Here is a 23,772-nt window from a genome sequence, read left to right as displayed (position 1 = left end):
TTGATAATCATTTTTAATTTATTGGAAAGTATATTGGAAGGTATATCTTATATTATAGAGACTATAGTAAAGGTTTCCCCCTGACATCAAGTCTAGTTGTGTCTCAAGAGCCGGCGTTGTCCATAGATGCCTCCTAGGTCATGTGGCCGGCATGACTGCATGGAGCACTGTTACCTTCCTGCCGGAGTGGTACCTGTGAGTTTTCCGGGCTGTTTGGCCATGTTTCAGAAGCATTCTCTCCTGATGTTTCACTGACATCTATGGCAAGCATCCTCAGAGGTTGTGAGGTCTGTTAAAAACTAGTCAAGTAAGGTTTATATATCTGTGGAAGGTCCAGGGTGGGAGAAAGAATTCTTGTCTGTTTGAGGCAAGTATGAACACTGCAATTGGCCACACTGATTAGCATTGAATGGTCTTGCAGCTTCAAAACCTAGCTGTCTGCAGTGCCTGGGGGAATTCTTTGTTGGGAGGTATTAGCTAGCCTTCTTGAATCAGTGTCCTTTGACCATTTAATATACCAAGTTTTTCCTTTTTGGGTTTCTTTATAGGGTTACTTTTTTTTGTTCTCTGGGTGTTCCCCAAGCCTGAAGATAACTTTTTCTTATGTGTGGATGGTGTTGTTTCAGTCACATAAATATTAGCATACAAGCAAATAAGATCACTATTAGACTAGATCAGTTCTTCTCAGGTTATTTGATGTGGGAGCCTAGAAGTTATTCCTCTAACTTCAGCCAATGGCTTGAGGACTGACATTGATCTCATGGCCACTAGTATGGATGAATAAATGTCAACTTATGATTTGTTTTGCTGATCAACTGGTTCAAAGATAGCAAGACAATGTACGCACCAGTCTGTTGGTGGTGATCCAGGACTTTATGTGGAAAGCAACCATTAGAAATAACTGGACTTTTCAATAAAAATGTCAGAATGTTATCCACTTTCTCTGTTGAAGAAAACCTGGAAGCCTGTGCAAGGGGATGAGAACAAATGAGAAAATGAGAAAAAAAGAACCTGTGGATATGCACATTTATTGTGTAAAAAACGACGAAGTAGTTAGACTGTTGCAGCAAACCGCAAATATTCCCCGGAGACCTAAAAGATGAATGAATTGATGATGGCACCAACTTTTGTGCAATAATATAGCCTGCGCAGAATTACAGAATCATAGAGCTGGAAGTGGAGCTATTCAGTACACATGCCATGTAGGAATACACAGTCAAAGCAATCCTGTCAGATGGCCATCCAGGTAATCTGGCAGGAAGAGAGTACAATTTCTAAACTGAACGAATACATAATAAATAATTACTCTTATGTCACCATCTACAATACATTATGTGCTTATTATCAGCTTTGACTTATACATCATCTGTGCTCCTTCATAGAACTGGAAGACCTAAAAATGATAGTGCATGTGCTGTTAACCTCAAGATTGGACTTCTTCGGTGTGCTGTACATTGAGCTACCTCTGTAACAAGTTTAGAAACTCCAATTAGTTCTAAACATGGCACCTAGATTGGTTACAGGTTCATCTATGAATGAGCATGTCACAACAAAATATTTAAATCATCCCACTGGCTGTTAATTAGTCTCTTGGTAAAGTACAAAGTGTTGATCATTACCTTCAATTTCCTACAGGGTTTTGGTTCAGATTACCTATGGGATCACCTTCTCCCATAAAATCCACCTATTCATTCAGGTCCTCTGGGAGATATTTACTGCAACCATCTAGGACTAGACTGGCAACTGTCACCCAGAGGACCTCTGGAATGACCTACCAGAAGAGATTTGACAGCTAAACATGCTGTCTGAATTTTAAAACGCATTAAAGAAAAATTTAAACAATGATTTTTAAATCAATATTTTAAAGTTTATGCATGGTTTGTGTTTTAATAATATGTTTATGCTTCTTTATCCAAGAACCTCTTCATATGGGGCAGGTTTTGGTGGCAACTCCAGTTTTGAAACAGTTATGCCACGAAGCCTGTTGGTTCCCATCACACACTGGAGAAGTAGTTCCAGGGTGGCTCCATGGCAAAATTGCTATGAAACCGAAGTTGCTGCCAAAAGAAATCTGCTAGCAGTAACAACGTGGGAGGCTTCCCATGGTTGTATGACCCTCAACGAGGCCAGCGGATGTTTCCCTCCATGTGATAAGGTGGGGGGAAGCCGGGATGGTGCGGGCTGACAGGTTCCCACGCCCCTGGACGTGTATCACCAAAATCGCCATGATCTGCATCTGAAGAGGTCCTACCCTGTTTCCCCTAAAATAAGACATCCCCAGAAAATAAGACCTAGTAGAGGTTTTGCTGAATTGCTAAATATAAGTCCTCCCCAGAAAGTAAGACCTAGCAAAGTTTTTGTTTGGAAGCATGCCCAATGAACAGAACACTAGAGCATGCAGGATCAGTAAATGTACATACCATAGAGTGTTGTACATGGAAATATTGGTAGTAACAAGAAATTCTTGATAGGATTCACAGTTTGTCTGGTTATGCTGGTTTGTGATGACAACTAACTGTACAGTATATAATAAATGTTCATTTTTTTTGTTCAACAATAAATGTGAATTCTTCTCCATGTAAAAATAAGACATCCCCTGAAAATAAGACCTAGCGCATCTTTAGGAGCAAAAATTAATATAAGACACTGTCTTATTTTCGGGGAAACACGGTATGTGTTCTCAAGGGTTTTATGTATTTTGAGATATATATTGTAATCTATGTTGTACTCCATCCTGGGCAATTTTTATTCTTACTCTTCTTATTATGTAACTCTATGTATAAGCTATATATCAGAGGTACTAAGAAACCCTGTTAATGCACTGCAAATATACGTACCAGGACACTGGCAAGAGTTCCCAATTGGCATGAAGACCAATTGGGAGCTCATGCACTGGCCCCATTATGTATTGATCTTGTGCAATTGTCACTTTTCCAGTTCTGCTATGCTCTTATAAAGCAACAGCAGCCCTCTATTGAATATGGACATTAGGATAAACGTCCAATTCGAATTCCTGCATACATATGTTCATTTATGAAGATTTGACTCCCATACAGGAGTTTTATATAAAAAAACCCCCACCATATGTGTATTAAATAAACAATAAATGCAACTTCTCCTTCTCTTACAAATGGAATATATAGAGAGGAAAAACATATACAAATATTTACACATGCATTTGTTAATGAAGCGTGACCAATTTGGTGAACCAAGTTAAAGGAGAGCATCCACTAAAGGCATGCCAACGATTGCTGGAGGAATTGCTGGAGAACAGCTGCTCTACTTACTGTGGAAAAATGGAGCAGGAGGAGGAGGGGGTGAAAAGTAGTTCTTAAAAATGAAACAACCACTTATGAAAAGGAGAAGGGAGGAGTGATTTAGAGGAGATTTCCTAAATAAATTCTTCTAATATTTATTTGTGACTGGAACCAGAACAAAACTCATCTGTTACAACAGATATCCAAACAATGCTATACTTCTGATATATTTCTGTGTGTGTGTCTGTGTGTGTAAAGGATTGTGATAAAATATTTTATTGTTTTCCTTAGTTTTGGATGTAAAAATTGATTAAAACTATTTATGTATTCATAGGAAATATAGTTTTGCTTGAAAAAAATGTAAAAATATGAAGATGGTATCTCGTCAACAAGGAAACTGCATGTATAAATGTAAACCTGCCAACAAAATAGATCTGGGATTAACAATATAGTTTATTTACATTTTTCCAAATTACAAAATGTCTAAAAGACTTTAGGCTGCTAGGACTTGCTGTGACCTGAGCTTGGTTTTTCTACCTTTTCCAGAAAGCTATTCTTGCTTTTGCAGAAATGTGCCCTATCAAGGAACTTCACATGGATTGGACACCCTTCTGAGTTAATAAAGTGTAGACTACTTTGCACTTTGAACTCTGTTTGCAGCTATTGAAGTAAAGATGAGGAAAGTTGGAGAGAGAAGAGATACTGGGCCATTATAAGAGGAGTTGAAAATTAGGACACCAGAAAATTAATTGGGACAGGAAGAGGACATGCAAAGACCACATCCTATAGTGCTTTTATAGGGCAATGTACTCTTCTAGTATATTTGTGTTTTCTCTTATTATAGATCTCCACTGCCCTGAAAACAGCATCTCTGTGGATTACTTCTTTCTGAAATACTGCTGGACAGAAACACAATATTCCCAGTCCTATCAGCAGGGATGTAAGAATTTATATCACTGGTGTGAGGAATCCACTATCTGTATTAGACCTTACTTAATGGAACTGTCCAAAGTGCTGAATCTATTATCCCCCACATAGAATCAGTACTTTGGATGGTTCCTTTAAAGTTTTTTATTAAAGAGAAAATTCTGCTTGAGTTGTAATGCAGCCAAACATGTGACATACGAAGCTGTGATGTCAGATTATGAGTTTGGCCAACTCAGCATTGCCTTCTGTGAGTAGTAGTGGTTCTCTTGCATCTCAGGGAAATGATTTTGACTAGTCGTAATGAAAAGGGGAGACATAGGATTGAATCCAAGACCTTCTACATGGAATCCTGCTCAGGTGAACTATCCACCCTCCATAAACCTATATTCTATTCAGAAAAGCATCCTTTAAACTATAAACCCCACAATACGTGGTTAGGAGATTTGGGGAATTGGGAATAGGGAAAAATAATATTTCTAAGTTTTGCTGTTGGTAGGCTAGGTAGTTTCTATTTTAGAAAGGTCACTGCTGTTGAGTGCCTTCAAGTTGTTTCTGAAAATCATTTCATTTTCTTGATAAGATTTGTTCAGAGGGGATTTGACATCACTTTCTTCTAAGGCCAATGGTGTCTGACTTGCCCTGTGAGTTTCTATGACTAAGAGACAATTTGAACCTTGGACCCCATTCACTTTACACAATTATAGGACTGTTATTCCCCTGTCGACTGCTATACAGTAGATTGGCAACTAATGGAAGGACATTTTGTATTCTTCATAAAAGCAGTCCAGTGCCTCACTAAACTACAAGCCCCAGGATTCCATAAGATGAAACCATGGCAGTTAAAATGGAATAATAACACCATAATTCTCCTATGTGAATAGGATATCAAAGATTCCAGTGTCATAGCCCAATATTCAGACCAATATATCATGCTGGCTGGAAAATTCTGCAATTTTCTTTTGAAAAAAATTGTTCATGTTACTTGTGAATATCTTTAAAACTTCAGCATTCTTCTCAAATTAACAGAAAGCTCATTTCCTGTCCCTAATGAATTAAAAAAAAACGCAATAAAGATTTTAAGAGTTGAGCAACTATGGAAGTTCTGTTTTACTTACCCTTTTACCCATGTACTTTCAAGAGAACAATGCTGTCCTAAAAATGTGTGTTTGAAAGGAATTTACTACAGCCCTTAACCAAGTGCTAATAATGTAATGCATCATTTTTTATTAATCCTTTTGTTATGAGCGTAATGCCTTGGGCGGCAGACATGGTAGATTTGTCACAGGAAAATGAGACTGTCTGAATTACAAACACAGCTATTATTTTTGCTCTTGCTTTGCAATTACGATGTAGACATGTCAAGTGCACTCAGACCAGCCACTGTGGGACAAATGATATTTCAGGTCCTTTCCTCTCCTGCAATGGATTCTCTCCCCCCCCCCCCCCCCATTATGTGACATTGGCAGAGGCAGCCTTTGAGCAGCAGAGACTGTGTCCTCTTTTATTTAGTGTGGTTACCGACCTGAAATATATAGAATAAGACATTTGCACAACCTATTCAAAACTCTTGAAAAGTCAAACAGCTGCCATGCATACACACACTGTAAATGGAATCCCTTTCACTAGAAACCATTCTGAATTAATTTGCCAGATAATGTCATTTAATTAAGGACTTTATTTGGGGATTCCTGAAGATTGGAAATAGCTGCCAACATTGTTATAAGCAACTCAGGCCCATATCCATATTTATTTCCTGGAAAAGACCTAACCATTTCCTTATATCTGAGAGGAATGGCAGATCTGCCAATTTTGCTTTCTCCTACATTTAAAACCGGTTTAAACCAAGGAGCTTTTCATGCTGCCCATGAAGGAAAGGTGTGGATTTTGGAGGAAAGCATTCTTCAAAAAAAGATCTGGAGCAAAATTCTTTCCCATTTGATCTGGCCAAATTCAACAGGCATATACATGTTGGGCTCTGAGAGGCCTTCTCATCATGCAGGTACTAAAGATGGGGAACCTCTCTGGAAAGAGATGGAAATCCTCATTCAGCCCTAACAGAGCTGAATGTGCAGGGATTCACGCACAGGCATTTGAGAGCAAAGTTGAGTGTTTACACTTAAGCCTATTATGAGATTCCTCCAGGGAAAGGGCTTTAGAAAATGCTATATGCCTTTTGAAAATAATCCCTTGTGTTCAGAAGTCCCAGATTCAGTTTCTAGCAATTCCGCATAAGCTGGAGCAGATTTCTGCCTGAAAAGCTGCAGCGTTGCAGTCAGTCAATGTAAGCATTAATGAAGTAAATAGAGCAATTGTCTAACTTGCTTTAAGGCTACTTTCTAAGCTCCATGTTTTACATCTCTTTGTCTGTGTATTGATCCATTCTTCCTACTATCTGTTGGAAGTTAAGAGGCATCAATGTTTGGACAGAGTAATTAGTGACAGTGTCACTAGAGTTTATGTCTGCTCTTTTTGTTGCTCCCTTCTGTTTCTTTCTTTGATCTATTCTTTTTAGTTCTTTCCTGCTTACAGAGGTAATTCTTTCCTTCTTCCAAAAGTTTGTTGGTCTTTTATGTACCTTTTTCTAGGAAGGGAGCATCCACGAGACTCCTGCTTCAGGAGGGCTTATGCCCACACAAGAGGGCCAATTTACAGACTCTTCTATTAAAATATAGGTAATTGTATTTTATCTATCTCCGTTTTCCTGGATTCCCTAAAACAATAAATGTAATTTACTTTCACAATCTCACAAGGGCATTCTGAATATCTTCCCCCTTTGTCGGCAACAAACCCATATAATGCATACCAAATATTCCTACACAATTAGCATTCATCTTTTCCCAATGAGACCACCTTGGTTCATTCACTGCAGTATACTGCAGTATAATGAGATCCATTGGTTGGAATGCATAGCAGGACCTTTCTATATAGTTCTTCCTATTCTGTGGAATAATCTCTGTATCATCAGGGGAAAATCCAATTAGTGTTTCCATAGTCAGTTGAAAACTTATTCAACATACCACTCTTTGTTGTTTTGTTGGACTTAGCAATATATAGACAACTTAAAGACAAACACATTATATTTGATACAAGCTTTTGTAACTCCAACCAGTTTATGCCAAATAAAAATACGTTTGATTTTCTAGTGTCACAACACCCCTTGTTGTTTTTTCTACAACAGTGCACTCAAGTTCTTTCCTACTCTAAGGCAATAATATCATTGGAGTTCCTTGGCAAGATTCGCTCAGTGCAGGTTTTCCTTTGTTGTGACTCAGCTTGAACCTCAGATTGACTCTGATGGGGATTATGGGATTCAGGTTCAGAATCAGGTTCAAAATATTTCTGTTGTAGAAGATGAGGAACAAAGAGTGCAAGTTCATTTTCCCACAGCAAGGAATGATGTTGATGATACTGAAACTAGCCAGGTGCAGTTTGGCTTAGAAAAGGAGGATAGTTCTGAGTCTGATAGCAAGCAGCCTGACAATATCGAGCAGCCTGACTTTGATGAAACGGGAACCTTAGATCGAGCTGGCTGTTTGGAATTCAGAGTTTGAAGGAGTGTGAGAATAGCAAACAAGAAGGAGGTCAGAGGCCAAAGAAATGCTTTCATGTTTTGCAAAGGGTATTAAAGCAATGTGTTTGGAAACAAACCTTTGTCAAAGCAACTTTTCGTTCAATCAAGAAGAAAGCTCTCGTTTTCCTGGATTATCTTGCAGCTCTTGTGTTCATGTTCTTGGGACTTTGTCATGCTCTAATGGGACTTTGTTTATCCCTGGTGATTTCTTGAATTATGCTCTAAGGCTTTATTTTGTAACAATCTTTTGGAACTTTACTTTTGTTTTTTAAAACTTTTTATATTTTATTTTCTAATAAACTAAAAAGACTTCAACCTGTGTGCAGTTTGGTGTATATAGCAAGATGAAGCTATCCTGAGGTGCGACAGCCTTTGCCTTCTTCTGAGACTGATAGGGTGTGACTTGCACGAAGTTACCCAGTGGATTTCCATGGCTGAGTGGGGATTCAAACCCGGATTTCAACAGTCTTCATCCAATGCTCACACCACTACACCACGCGTCATCATTTCCCCCTCTTAAAATGTCAGACCCAATGTTCTTAATGAAACATCTCTGTGTTTTATTATTTTGTTAATTCAATCAGCACTTGGGATTTTATTAAATGGAAAACTGCATAGAAATTTTCTTAAATGATTAAATAAAATATCATCTTTAGATCAAGATGTGCATTGCTTTATTTCCCAGTGGTACACCTGTCCAGGCCTCTATTTTATTAACCTAAAGCAAAGATCTGCTTACCTGACAAGCAAAGGCTATTGGATCAGCCACTTTCTGAAACATTGATTCAATCTCCCCAACTGTTGTGTAGTATTCAATCTGAGTTGTAGCTTTAATAACACCCTCACAGTAGACATTTACATTTACAAAGCCAGCAGGAAAATCTGGTGAAACAGAAAATAGAAAAGACAGGAAGGAGGGAAAATAACAGAAAACATCTTCCCACCATCTAATGCATTGTGTACAATTCACATTCAAAAGACATTTGAGTTATCCAAACTACCATGGCCCTTGGCTTTACCTACCAATCTGTTACATACTGATACTAAAAAAGAGGAGAACTCAATCTAAAAAAATCTTTCTTTTGTGGCTAATGTATTGGATGTACATCCAGCAACCTAACTTCTAAGTGTACTTATCTATCTGATACACTCATATATGTTTGACCTGGAAAACCCTTTCCCTAACATTTTGATAATCACACCATTCTATTGTTTTAATAGAAAGCTTCCAAACAAATCATATTTTGGGATTTAGCCAAATTTGGCTGCAAGTCAAAAGAGTGAATCAATACACAGGTATACTTTCATTACATTTAAAAATGAAAATGTATTTTCCAAAACATCATTATTTCAGAGATATGCTGCCAGACATCTTGATTTGACTTAATATGTCTCAATTCTGTATACTTCTGAATAACAGATGCTAGGTTCATAAGAGGGGAAAACATTACTGTTTCCATAATCAAGTTGCAAATTTCCCAGAAGCATCTGTCTGGATTAGATGAAGCTGTATTTCTATCTATACGGGGACTTCTAACTCATGGTCACTCACTGCATATACAATGTACTACTTTTCTTCTGTTGAATGTCACAAAGATATATTCAAAATAAATTTAATTACTGTTTTGTCTGGATTATTATTCCACCATGATTTTTTTCATATAAATATACTGATTGGCTCATGAGCTTCTTCTATTTTGTGGCCCATGTTTGTAACAAGAGAGCCAAGGATGAATGGGTTTTCTTATCTCCAACCCACTAGAAAAACACAGCACTGGTAGTGGCAACATGCTTTAGAATTGTGGAAGAATATGGCTTCCAGTCATTCAAGTGAGCAAAATAAGTCAACCAGTCAGTACCACTAACAGGTTTTTAGAAGGTGTGCTTCTCCAAGCAGTGGAAGACCTTCAATTGTCATTGCATCACATCCCCACACCTATAATCTTGCATTGAGTGTCTTTGGGGTTGTGATTAGTCATTGGAAGATAAATGTGGACTTAATTTGCAAGCTTGATTGTTGTCGTTTGTATCCGTGAGGAAACCATGGCTGAATCTACACTGTTATATAATGAAACTGTGTTATATGAGTCTACACTGCCAATCTAAGGCAGTTTCAAACTGTAGTGTAGATACAGCCCATGTTCTTGGAAGGAAAAAAGGGTTAGTTTGAGATCATATTAATTCTCCACAATTTTCAGGTTTGACCCTCTGTTTTTCCCAATATGTGGGTGAATCCTTTCCACCCAGAGGCCGTTTTCATGTAACATAACAATCACAACAAAGAACAACACAACAATATTTGCTTTTTAGACAATGTAACAAGTAAAAGAAACAAATCACTTTTATTTATTTAAAATATTTATATCCTGCTCTATATCCAAAGATTTCAGAGGTCTTACAATAAAATCTATATAAAACAATAAACAATAGTGACAATTTTCAAAGGTTAATTATATGTTAAATCATTTATCAAGTTGAAAAAGACACTTTAAAACTGGATAAAATGATTTAGAAGTAATGCAACCATAACATATGCACAGACTGGATAAAATCAATTTGGCCTGAAGGTGGCTTTAATAAAAAGATTTTGATTTGGCACCGAAACAATAGCAGTGCTGGTGCCAACTGTAGGTAAGGGGATCCATTTTCTTCCTTCCTTTCTTTCCAGTATCTGATATAAACCAGTAATAAATTTCCTTGTTTAAGGAAGGTTAGGTAAAAGGTAAAGATTTTCCCCTGACATTAAGTCTAGTCATGTCCGACTCTGGGGGTTGGTGCTCATCTCCATTTCTAAGTTGAAGAGCTGGAGTTGTCCATAGACACCTCCAAGGTCATGTGGCTGGTATGACTGCATGGAGTGCTGTTACCTTCCCGATGGAGTGGTACCTATTAATCTACTCACATTTGCATGTTTTCGAACTGCTAGGTTGACAGAGCTGGGGCTAACAGCAGGAGCCCCCCCCCCCCCGGATTCGAACAGCTGACCTTTCAGTCAGCAAGTTTAGCAGCTCAGCAATTTAACCCATTATGGCACCGGGTAAAAAGGAAGGGTAAGAACACTATAAAAGCTGTGTAGGCTTTTTACACTAGATATTTATAGAGTAATAATAATAATAATAATAATAATAATAAAAACTTTATTTCTAGACCGCCCTCTTTCCCCACAGGGACTCAGGGTGGTTAATATACATATAAACGGCAAACATTCAATGCCACAATTTCTTCATTAATATCAAATGTATAAAATGACAATAACATTCCACTTAAACTATTGCAGTTTCATCATATGGGATTTTGGGTTTATAGTTTTGTAAGGAACTAGAACTCTCTTTGCCTGAGAATTCTAAATATTCCTCTTGGGACTGAATGATTCCACAAGGTGTTCCCATGGCAATTACAGCAGGATCATGGCGTTGAAAAAAGTGTAGAGTGAAAGGGCCAATCTCTACAAGGATCTGAAACCATGAGAATGCATACTGTGTGATAGTAGTGTCATGTGTGGACATAGCTAGGTATTTGCCTTGGCAAACAGACTGGGACCCATTCCATAATAATGGAAAAAAGAACACTACAAAACCATCAAATGGGACCTCATCACAATAGACTATTATAGTACTGTAACTCTGCTTTAAATCTCATGGTTCCATTCTACGATTTGGAGTTTAAGGGTTGATATTTTGAATCTGTAATCAGAAAGATGTAATGCCGTATCTAACTACACAAGTGTGGCAATTGAAGTGAAATTGTAGTGCTATGAAGTGTCGTATGTACTCCATCTATTGACAGAGAAATCATACTGTAAGTGGAAGCAATAAGCCATTTCATCAAATTTCTCCAGGATGAAGAGAAATTCTCCAATGAGTTTTTTAGGAGTCGACTTAGTCATGAAATGTAGCAGGATAGTTTCTTTGTTTAAATTCTTATGCTGACACCTGAGGTAGTGTGAACATCTATTTTTGCAGTCTTGCCACCATTTTGCAGGTTTTGGGGTGCATATGCCTGTGGGTCTCACACAAAAAGAAAACAAACATCTGAGACCAACACTGACAGTTTGTACATATTTAAAATCAGTTTCAGTGTACACTAGGAGGCAGTATTAGCATAGCAGGCACTGTCTCTGAAAGCAGCATGTTCATTGTACAGTTTGAAATATATGAAATGTAGCTTTCCATATATATATATGAACACTTTTGTTCAGGGTGAAAGGAAGGCCCAAGTACTAGGGCTTTCAACACGTTTCAGAGGAATCAGGCAGAAGCCACAACAAATCTTGAAATGTAAAGGAAAAGGGCATTCTCTAATGCAGTTAAAAAAATAACAAAGAAAGATAGATGCAGGAAGAAAGTGAGTGTAGAGAAAACAGAAACAGAAAGTCTGCATGCATACAAACTAGCAATGACTGAGTAAGTATACACATTAGGCCTGTGCAATCAATGAAAAAAATGTTTCAATACTCATTACTAAATTAGGGTGGCACAGAATTGTTTCTAAAGTGTTTCTAAAATGTGTGGTTTCTAAAATATTGTTAGGGGTCTGTATTGAAACTATCACGGTATAATGAATTCTTCGTTACTTTTTGTTAAGTACTTGTTCAAGGGCAGAGTCCAACTCCCTTTATTCTGCCAGGCAGGAAAAGCACAGTCAAACCACCTCCAAAACCAGCCTTTGAAATAACAACAACAGGAAACCTACTAGGTAAACTTTGGAGTTATTGCCTCTCAACTTTGCCTACCTCACAGGGTTGATTCAATTCCCAACAATCCCCTTCTTTTATCTCAAAATTCCTTAGAGAATGAACATGGAGAAGCAGGGGAAGGAGGAAGCAGCAGCACAAGGCGGTAAGCAGAATTCTGGGAACTACACCCGAAACTTCATTTTCCAGAATTCTGCTCGCTTCCTGCATTAAAGCGCTTGGTTTTTCTCTCTCCAAGTTGGAGACTGAGTACTTTTAAAACAGAGGCGCATCACTGCCTTCAGATCAGCAGCTCCAGAGAAATCAAAAGGCCCTGTAAACGACATTCCCAGAATTCTGCTTGCTTCCCGTGTTAAAGCCTCAGTGTGAATGTGGTCTCTGCCTCTCTCTTCGTTGGCTTTGTGAGGAAGGGCTTCTTCCCTGCCCAGCCATCCAGGGATCCCTCCATCCCACCTCACTGTCCCCTTTGGGGAAAAGAACAGAGCTTCTTCCTTCACTCCAGCCTCACCATCCTCCTCGGAGACCCTTTGGGGGAACCAAACCCAACCCTTTTGGGGGAGAAGTGACACCTGTGACGGAGACCTGGAGCCATTTATTAGACTTACATAACTCATCCATGTGAAAGTTGCTAACTCTAATAAAAGGAATATGCTGGGACTGAAGGCAAGCAGAAAGGCTGAAGTTTTTTCATGGTTGTGGAAATTTCATAGGGCAAATCTACAACAACCACTTAAGTTAGTTTCAAGCCAGCATTAAAGAAACTGGTTTCACTGTGCAGGTCATTATGTAGGAATTCCTGGAACCAGGTGGTTTTTACACAAACCACAGAATAGTTATGTCCACTAAGGGCTTCTTTGCATGCTTTAATGGGAGTTTGAAGCTTTCTTAGGCTAAACAAGCAAACAAAAACTTTTAAGCTTGCCAGATCTCTTCTTCAAGCATGTAAAAGAAAACGGGGTCAAGGAATGGCTTGGTCTTGAATGTCTGCTTGGCATCTGAAAGTATGGTGGGGAGGAATGGTCTGCAGGATTATTCAGAAAACAGAAAATGCAATCAAAAAGCAAAAATATACATATACATGATGCAACATTTCATAGATGATAACCAAGACTTATATGTCCATGCAACACCAGAATGTTGTCAAGATGTCAAATGTTATAAATGAAGATGAAGAAGCCAGAATAGGTTACAGTATTTTGCTATTGCCTGAGCTTCTTGGAAAGGGCCAGACTCTGCTTCCTAATAAGTTAACTGAGAGCCAATTAGTTTGGCACTTTAAACTCAGTTTGCAGCAATTGAAGTGAACTGTTGATGAAGGGGAGAATAAGAGGTGAAAGAAATTGAGACACTTTAATGGCAGTTGGAAAAAATGGGGTACCCTTACTGAGTAGCTGTATATATTATTTAAGAAAAATAGGAATGTCCAGATCCCTAATTCATGCACAGATATTGATAGCTCTTTGAATCTCTCTCCTTTTGCTGTGTAGTACCCAGGGGCTCCTTTTTAAAAGAAGGAAACAATGAATCAGAAAAAGAACAGAGTGGCCATTAAACTTCAAAGGAAGAAAAATGATTGCAGAACTTAATATGAATAATTGCCAAATAAATGACCAGAAAAGGTTTTTGTTATGTGAAGTGGGAAAACATTCTTCTAAATCTGATGCAACAAAAAGAGAAATATGAGCCCTTTACATATTAGAGTGGGAATTGATTGAGAATAGCAATCTGTGACTAATCAATGATACTTTAAAGACTGTTCACCTGTCATTTTATCAAACCAAAACAACCCAATAAATCAAAATGTTCATAAATCACAAGTTTTAATATTGGTGTATTAATATAGTGGCATACAATAATCAAAATTCATGAATAAGGAACGTTTTGGATGGAAAATAAAACTCAGGTGTCACTAGACAAATGAAGGAGGGAAGGGAGTCCATGAGTTTATATTTAAGTATTTGAATACTTTGGTTCTCTTACCTAAAGCTTTCATATACCTGACTTTCTGATTCCAAAAGTTTGGCTCAGTCCTGATCCATGCCGTTTCTGTTATGAACTCAATTACTACAGACTCATCAGGGACTTCATCTCGCAAGAGAATGAATATTTCTCCAGGGCTCTATAAAGTAAGAATCATATCTAGTTATCCCTTCATGTCAATAAATGAAGTCATATTAAAATTACAATGTTTTATTATTGTTAGGATATCTGAAGCATTAACAGATATGTTTTGTCATAATAAGTTATTGTATACAGACATTTAATTGACACCATGACAGCTATGAGAAGTATTAAAACCACTGATCCAACACATGTAGCAGGATGAAGCTGGATTTCATTTTGCAGACTGGATCAAAAAGACACTGCCAGGAAAATACCCTTCTACTTTTTTAGAGTTTTTTTTAAATCTTAAAATCCATTTTTTCTGTTTAGCACTTTTATGCTAATTATATCTGCTGCTATAGGCATTCCTATAAGTTTTATTATGTTTCAGATGTTAAGTTTGTATCATGCCTACTTTTAATGTAGACATGATACACTCAGAAAACAGTCAGAAAATATTAGTCCTGGCGGGGTACATTCCCAGGGAGAATTTTTCAGGACTGTGACATTCTTGGAGCATTGTGCGAGTGCAAAAATAGTTGTGCAATTAATTGTGTCCTCTCAAGAGATTGCATAATAGTATAGTGTCATCTAGTGAAACATTTTGCAAAAACAAAGGCACATCCTTCTAGCTCTCACTTTGGTGGCTAGAGGAACTATCTGACCACAGTGGATGCTCTCAAGATCTTGGCATGAGTTGTGGTCTAAGAATAATTGATGCTTTCATTAATAAATCAGTACATCTTACCTCGCATGATATCCTTGTTGGCAGCACTAGGACTGCTGGCTTTTCTGAGTTTTCCAGGGTCTTTTCTGTTTTCACACTCACATCTTCAAGATTCAAGCCATTTTTTAAATCCAAAGACAAGAGTTCAGGAAGACCTGCCAAAGAAATCATCCTGAGTCCCAACAGAGTTTGATTCCAATAAATGAGCATAAGATTGCCATGCAAGCAATGCAAAATTTCAGAATGTGTCCAAGATTGTAGGAGTTATTTATGAGCAAGGACACACAAAACCGGGAAGGGTTTGCTTTTGACAAAGGACCTCATGACAGTTTCAAACCTAAAGAGTTCTATTTGGTCTCAGTATTTGAGGATCTGACCAAAGTTTGCCTATGCCTGATGTAGAAAACATAGCTAGTACATCCACAAGGAAACTTTAGCTAGAAAGTTATATAGTCTCCAGTTAAGACTGCAAGCATGTGAATATCTAACAGAATAACACCTTACCTCTGAGGGCCCTTCCAGAGGTAGGCCCAGAGTAAGAAAGTGGGATTAAAAACCCTTGCACCTTAAGGAGAGTCTTCACACAGAGCCATTAGTCTCGGGAAATGATCTCATAGCATCTAGAAAGGTTTGGATAATACAAATAGAAGGGAACCGCAAAAGGTACCGGGGTTCCACAGGAAGTTTTCTTGTAATTTTTTTCTTATTGACTCTGAGATGTGCTGCACCTCATAAGCATTGATGCAAATATAACAAAGTGCACACAAGCAGATTTCCTGTCATTGTCTCTCCTCACCCTCCTTGTGCCCCTTTGAACTTGTCTCCCTTTTGGGTCATTTGCCTGCAATGCTGGTGCCCACTATGTAAATTCAAGCTCTGTTTAATTTCAAAAATATGACAACAAAGGAACGGTTGGAAAGAGTTCTCATGGGAATTGCTTTCCTCTCATGCTTTCATTTGGCTCCATCTGCTTACACCCCTCATCGGCTGTTTCAGGATTATAAAATTAGGATAAGCACTGGGTCAGTCTACACCAGCATATTGCAAGGAACTCGTTCTTTTTTTTTTGGGGGGGGGGGGGGGTTCAGAGATATACAGTGCTCCGTAGCAGCACATTTTTTGCCTGATCACTGATTTTAAGCAAACCTTTTTATCATGTGTTTTCATGTCATCTTGTGATCCTGCATGCATTTGCAGTGTGCATCATCTAGTCACCCAACCTTTTATCCCACTTTCTTCCAGAATCAAAGGCCTGTGTAGAAGAGGCCTGAATAGACAGGCAGAAGTGCATAGTAAGTTTTATTTGTTCGGACTTAGATAACCCAATTTCTGTTTATTTGGGAAAATGCCATTTGAAAGTCATTTCACCAGTTCATTTTTACGGCATAGAGCTAAAAGCAAATGATACAGCAGTCCAAATTGCTTTAGACTGCCTGAAATGAAATACTGAGGAATATGAGTTCAAGAAAGAGCTTCTTGTTGTGTGCCTTGAGGTTTCCAGGTTTTGGAGAACCTAAGGTGATGCTATGATGGGGTTTTCTTGGCAAGGTTAGTTCAGAGGGGTTTGCCTTTGCCATCCTCTTAAGCTGTGAGTTTGTGACTTGCCCAGGGTCACTTACTGGGTTTTCATGGATGAGTGGGGATTTGAATCAAGGAGTTCATCTACAATGTACGTTTATGCAGTTTGACACCACTTTAACAGCCATGGTACAATGCTATGGAATCATGGGAGTTGTCGTTTGGTAATGGATTTATCTTTCTTTGCCAAATAGTGCTGGTGCCTCACCAAACTGCAACTCCTATGATTCTATAGCATTAAGCCATGGCAGTTAAAGTGGTGTCAAACTGCATTAATACTGCATTACAACTCTACAGAGTCATAGTTGAACATTACTATGCCTTGTTGTCTCTCTAAAGAGAGAGACATATAAAATCTATAGCATCAGCACAATATGCAGTAAAATGAATAACTGCTACAGCAAATATATGTAACAGAAACTGGGCTAATATTTGATTACTGCGATACATAAAATGCAACTTGAGACGCTTTAGATGTGAAGTATACCAAGATATTTTTCTCAAGAGCATGCCAAACAAAACAATTTCAGACAACAGTTGCCCTTTCCGATACACTATCATTCTCAGCAGAAGTATCTGAAACCACAAGGGGATTTGACCACAGATTTTTCTATTTAGTTCCCAGCTCAAAACACAGCCAAAGCATCATTAGACACTGCTAATGAGTTCAGATGTTTGAATCCTACAAGAAAGAACGTGCATTTATGCACCCATTATTTAAAGTGCTGCTCCCACAAGGCACAGCCTATATGTATCAGCTATGGCAAAAAGAGAGCAATTATGCACGAGGCTTGTGGGAGAGCACATATCTGAAGGTGAAAAATTGCTTTATTTTTTCATTTACAGTTAGAAATCATGCTGACAAAGCCCATAGAATAAGATAAAAAGTCCCAAGTCTGCAGTTATTTTGCCATTAGGACTGTAATCTGTTTAGCTTTAATACAGTTTGAATGCCATTTTGGTAAGAGCTGATAGTGGTTAAGTAATTCTGCATAACATAACAAAAGTAGTTTTCAAAGACCAGAAATGAATACACTTTGGAAGTTGTCTATGGTAGTGGCCACGGAAATGGTTTCTTAAGTTAGATCCTTGTTTCTGATTCTGTCCCTTTGGGGAAAATTCTAAAAATGTGTAGACTCAATTTACACTTGCAGAATAGCAACTTGGAAATGTTACTTGTTTTGGATCATAATGTCCAGAATTGGAAGTCTCTGAACAGACTCAGAAGTGGAGTGGGCAGATCAAAAGACAACTTGGCAAGGTGGCACTACCTGGAGGAATCCTCCACCTTGTGTGACTGTGGAGCAGAACAAACAACTCCGCATATGTATGCTTGCCCACAATGCCCTGCCTCATGTACGGAGGAGGAGTTGTTTAAAGCTACAGACAATGCAGTTGCTGTTGCCCGTTTTTGGTCCAAAACTATTTAGTTGCTTGTGATTTCTTTTTTTTTTAATTTCCATTATTTGAAATGTATTTGTTGTACAATGCTTTTGACATGAAATAAATAAAAACCCAGCCAACACAGACAATGGCCATGCTGGTTAAGGGATTTTGCAAGCCGTAGTCCAAAAATAACTTTTATAACTCTGCAGCAGGTCAGAATATAGAAGAAAAATGAACCTGGGCAAACTGCTATACACAATGCATAAATATATGACTACAAAGCTTGCATGGGATGGGGAAGTTGATAGTTCCCATGTCAGTAAGGCAGTGAATCCACTAATTTTTATTCTAAACTTGAAAGGACTGAGCCAAGATGGTGAAATCGTTTTTGGAATATGGTTCAATCATTTGAGTAGTTTCATTACATTTACAACTAAAACTGACTCATTGCTTTACTGACCTGGAGTGATGACACTATTGAATTAATGCAGTTTAATACCACTTTAACTGACATAGCTCAATGCTATAGAATCATGGGAGTCATAATTTTACAAGTTCTTTAGCCTTATCTGTCAAAGAGTGCAGGTGTGTTACAAACCCATGATTCCATAGCATTGAGCCAATGCAGTTTAAAATTGTGTCAAACTGCATCAATTGTGCTGTGTACATGCACCTTTGCTATTACTGAACTGGGACAAAATTTTTAATGGGAGGCAGTTTATCATAAAAGCTACCCCTACAAGACAAATGTTAAAGATATTTAGGATAAATTTTGGATGCCTGAAAATCACTACCAGCAGTTGAACAAAAGAAAATTGATTAAGCAACCATAACAGAATGATCTACTGCTGAATCAAGACTCATGGAGAAAGACTCTGGTTAATCTGTGTCTAGGTAGCATGTCTTGGTGGAGATATGTTAAATACATAGGCTTCACCCTTCTTGTGACGTCCCACTTGAATTTTGGTGTGGGTGGGGTTCCCTTCACCTGTGGACATGTACTGAAGGAAAGACAGTCAGAACAGAAGTTCTGAGCCAAAGATTACCTCATACCATTCAAGAAGTCATCAGAACCAGGTATTTAGGAGGACTATGGAATCAGATAAAGGCATTAACTCCACCCTGTCTTGGAATTTCTCAGTATTTTTTTCAGAAAAATGCCTCTTCCTGGCCTGAGTTCTCAAAGTTGTAGCTAGTCCTAAAACTTCACAGGAAATACACCAGGAGATCCATCATTTAGTCCTCCCTCCCAGGAAACACAATCAGTCCAAAGGAATCCCCATTCAAGTTGTTGCAAAAAAAAATATTCAGATAATTTAGTAGAACTAAAGCTCAAAAGGGATCAACGAGGTTTTGTGTCAAATAGTTATGTGCTAAGTTGGGTGGGGATATGCATTTGCTTTCTCTTCCTGCCCATCTCAGCCTGGGGATGAGACAGACAGGATTAATTTCCACGCATGTTGATGCCAGCCATCACACATTTCCCAACACCAATCAGCTGAGGGTAGAAAAGTATATGATTTCAAGAAGGCAGGAGGCAAAGAAGCTTGATGCTGTCTATGTAGTGCCTCTACCTTTCGCTCAATTTGTCTAGTGGTAGGGGGAAAACTGGCAGCTACAACTGTAGATCCACCCAGTCTGCTCAGAAGACAACCATGGCCTGTATATTGTCCATGTGCACATGTGCCATAGAACAAACCTTTGTAAAGTTATAATTTTGATCTACAGTGTTTAGAATGCCATGTCCATTGACCATTTCCTTTTACAGGAAAAGGATATTACTGTATGCTTACATAGTAGGATTGTCAATTTATCCTCCGTATATCCATTTGCTTCAGCTCTGCTGTGAATTTCAGCCTAGAATAAATATTCATTATTGAACAAATGTCGAATAATCATTCTGTCTCCAGTGACCCATCTGTCTGTTGCAAAGCCAGCAGCCACAACCGTCTTCTGTCCAGAATAATGTTCATCCCATATTCTTTCTTCATATGTGATGTCCCATGGGCCTCGGAGTTCTGACCCCAGCGCCATTATGGATCATGATGACAACAACATGGGTTTTTTGCCGTCTCAGCAGGAGACGGAGTCATTCCAGATGCCTGTTGTTCACAATTCTTGCCAAGAGCCCATTAAAACGGACCTTGAACACGCTTTTCCCAGCGCCTCCCCCCCTTCGCGAGAAAAGAGTTCTATGCGGTGAGTCGGGGTCAAAAAGAACAAACAAGGAGAAGCACCAGATTAGCAGTCAGACAGGACGATAATTAGCTAAGTTTCCCCTGGGAATTTTCAGGGAGGAACGCATCTGGATGAAGTTGTGTTTCGCTTCTCTTTCCCTTGGGAAAGGAAGCTCTGGACACCTGCTCTGCAGGAAGATTGAGGTTCTTTAAAAGTTCCCCGCACCAAGGAATCCACGCGGAGTCAACAGATCAGCTTCAGGACTAACTTCGGTTCCAGCCTAGTGTGGACTGCGTTTTAAGTCTGCAACTCCAGTTTCCTTGCCTTGCCTTGCCTTGCCAAGTTTTCATGAACTATCTCGTCGTGTTTCCAGCTTTACATCTTATGCCAAGTATTTAGCCTTGTTTCCAGTTCCTGCCTTGGACTTATTTTGAACTTTAGAAATACTTTGGACACTTTCCCCACTCTACTGCTTGGTAGTAGAGTGTGTTTCGGTTTTGGGATTACCACTTTGAACTCTAATATTAAATACTGGACAATATATTTCTGGACTATATTTGACCTTCCCTGAAAGGTCTATTGCTGGACTACATTTTCTATTTGTTTTTATTCTACTATAATATTTCCTTAATAAAGATATTAGATTGTATTTGGCCTCCGTGTGTTGGTTCTTAGTGCTCCGCTGCCAGGGCGTGACATCATGGTTGAGCAGTTCTAACAAAATGGTACCCGGTGTATGTTATGCTTGAGCTGAATGTTTTAAAAAAGTTATGCTGTTTTATTTGTAATACTTTCCCTCTCTCCTACAAGCTGAATTACTCCCAGGACACATACATGCCCTGTTCTGCATTTTGGCTCTGGACAGTATGCAGGGAATGCTCAGAAACAGGTCCCAGTTTGGAAGTAGGGAATAATATGTGGCCAGGAGATAAAGTAATGGCTCAGTTATCTCCTCCTAGTTGGAGAGGCTTCTATTCACAAGTGAGGTTTCCTAAGCCTGGGGTAGAGATGAATCTTCCTGGGTTGGAAAGGCTAATGGTACTTTAGCCTTCTCTGTCAAAGAGTGCAGGTGTGTCACCTAACTACAACCCCCATATTTCCATGAAAGAATGTAGATGAGTGATAGACGATCCTTAGTTTTTAGGTACTTTAAGAAGTTACCCATACCAATAATTTATAAATGAATACAGATTGAGCATTTCTAAACTGGTATTCCAAAATTTGAAATATTCAATGATTGTCGATGGTTCAATGTACATAAACTTTGTTTTGGGCACACTTATCTAACCAGTCCTTGGTTTTCATCTTTGGAAAATTGGAGGATATGTAATCTTAGTTCTAAATTATTAAATCTTTTTGTCTTTAGGCAAATATTGCAATAGAACTTTTGGCTGAGAAGCAAAAATACTGTTACAAAGTTTAAAAAATAAATAAGCACGACAGTATGTGGCTAACAGCTGAGAGTTTTTTTTTTGTTTTGTCTTGAGCAGCACCTAGCTTCATTGTAAAATTTTATAGCAATGTTAAACTATGTATCAGCATGTTGTTATATTGTTTATCAGATATAGGTCTCATCAATCTCTATCACTGTGATTAGTACACCATTACTGGATATTCTTCATCACTCCCAAGTCTGAGCAAATCAATTCCTTTCACACCTGCCTATGTACTTTATTTCCCCAAAGGATTTTCAGAGATCATATTGTTTTTCCATTTTCCAGCTTGCATGCTGCCCTCTCCCCTCCACCCCCTCCAGGCATTGCAGAATCTTTAGTCAATCATTCAGCATTGATTGCTGGCTATGGTGCATTCCCCATCTATCTTTGCTTTATTGGATATATTGTTTACTTTCTCACCATTTGTCTTGCCAGGTTCTTACTTGGTTCTTTGCCTTACTACTTTTTCATTTAGGTGTTGTACTTTGGATACATACAGTTTTCATTCTTGATTTGTCAACATTATGCTACTCTTCTATTATTTCTTTTATATCTCTGGTGCTTAAATCACTGCCATTCCTGCCAGTCTTAGCCTTACTCCCTAAACCTAAGCTTGTTCATCTTGTCCATTTGATGGTCTCTCTAAGGACCTCATCACATGAGGAATTTTTAGCATCCTAGGATGCTTTTGCCCCAGTTGAGTGACAGAGCCCCACGCCGCCCCTCACACAACATATCCTCACTTTCAGGGCTCCATTGCTTAACTGCAACGACAGTATAGACTCCCTGTGTTCCATTAGAAATAATGGGGCTACTGCGGGGGAAGCCGCGTGGCGATGCTTATCCATGTGTGATGTGAAAGTGTTGTTGGGTAGGCAGGGCTCGGGATGCTGGGATTGCCTTGTTGCCTTGCTGATTCACCATGGAGGCTTGTGAATCAGCATGGAGGATCTCATCAATGTGATGAGGTCCTATATAATGTTATTTATTGATATATGTATTTATTTGCTCTATTTCTACCCCACCTTTCTCTACCCCAAATGGGACTCAAGGCAGTTTACATAGAGGCAATTATTCAATGCCTTGAAAATATATAATATAGACATTAAAATTAAATTAGATTAAAATCAGACCTATTAAACAATTAAAACATTACATAGGAAATCAACCCATCCATAGTCATAGTTCAGGCCGTTCCATAGAAGAGTCTTTCTCCATATTATTGCATATTTTGAGATCTTTTGACATGATTTTTGCAGAGAAATCAGGCTAAGCTCTACGAAAATATTAGGGAATGGAGAAGAGACAAAAAAGCAAATGCATACATATACATACGAAATTTGCAAGTTTGAAATTAAAAATTATTGGTTCCTGTATACAGGGAAATAGTGCTGATAATTATTTGCTATTTGGTAAATATAAGCCTGAATCTTATTTCTAACTAGGAGCCGTGCCCTATGAGGAGCAGCTCAAAGAGATAGATATGCTTAGCTTAGAGAAGAGAAGATTAAGAGGGGACATGATAGTCATGTTTACAAATGTGAAAGGATGCCACATTGAAGATGACGCAAGCTCATTTTCTGCTGCTCCAGAAACTAGGAGGACAATTTATTCAAACTGCAGGAAAAGAGATTCTGCCTGAATATTAGGGATATAATCTGGATGCTAAGAACTGTTCAAAAGTAGACTTTGCTGTCTTGAAGTGTGGTGGAGTTTCCTTCCTTAGAAGATTTTAAACCTGAAGTACTTTAATTTGTATTTCGCATTGGCAGGGAGTTGGACTGGATGGCCCTTGTGATCTCATCCAACTCTATGAATCTACAAATGAATTGTTGAATGCTGCATCAACACATGAATAAATACAATTGATTCAAAATATTTATTTAAATTGGGAGTTAAATAGGATTTAGGCCAGA

The 23,772-nt window shown here is 38.4% G+C and overlaps 1 protein-coding gene across 2 annotated transcripts in view; it reads right to left on the bottom strand.

Annotated features, from left to right (window-relative positions):
* Positions 1-23,772, bottom strand: part of bank1 (B cell scaffold protein with ankyrin repeats 1) — a 188,610-nt gene that overhangs the window by 119,407 nt on the left and 45,431 nt on the right. For both annotated transcript variants that reach the window (XM_008118265.3, XM_008118264.3), the window contains exons 3-6: positions 15,300-15,433; positions 14,429-14,567; positions 8,495-8,637; positions 848-965 (exon numbers count right to left, since the gene is read on the bottom strand). In XM_008118265.3, coding sequence (XP_008116472.1) covers positions 848-965; positions 8,495-8,637; positions 14,429-14,567; positions 15,300-15,433 — 534 coding nt within the window. The remainder of the gene's footprint in view (positions 1-847; positions 966-8,494; positions 8,638-14,428; positions 14,568-15,299; positions 15,434-23,772) is intronic.

Source organism: Anolis carolinensis, chromosome 5 (genome assembly GCF_035594765.1).
Source record: "Anolis carolinensis isolate JA03-04 chromosome 5, rAnoCar3.1.pri, whole genome shotgun sequence".
Classification (NCBI taxonomy): Eukaryota; Metazoa; Chordata; class Lepidosauria; order Squamata; family Dactyloidae; genus Anolis; species Anolis carolinensis.
The sequence above is the reverse complement of the archived record's forward strand: the minus strand, read 5'-3'. Positions and strand labels throughout refer to the sequence as shown.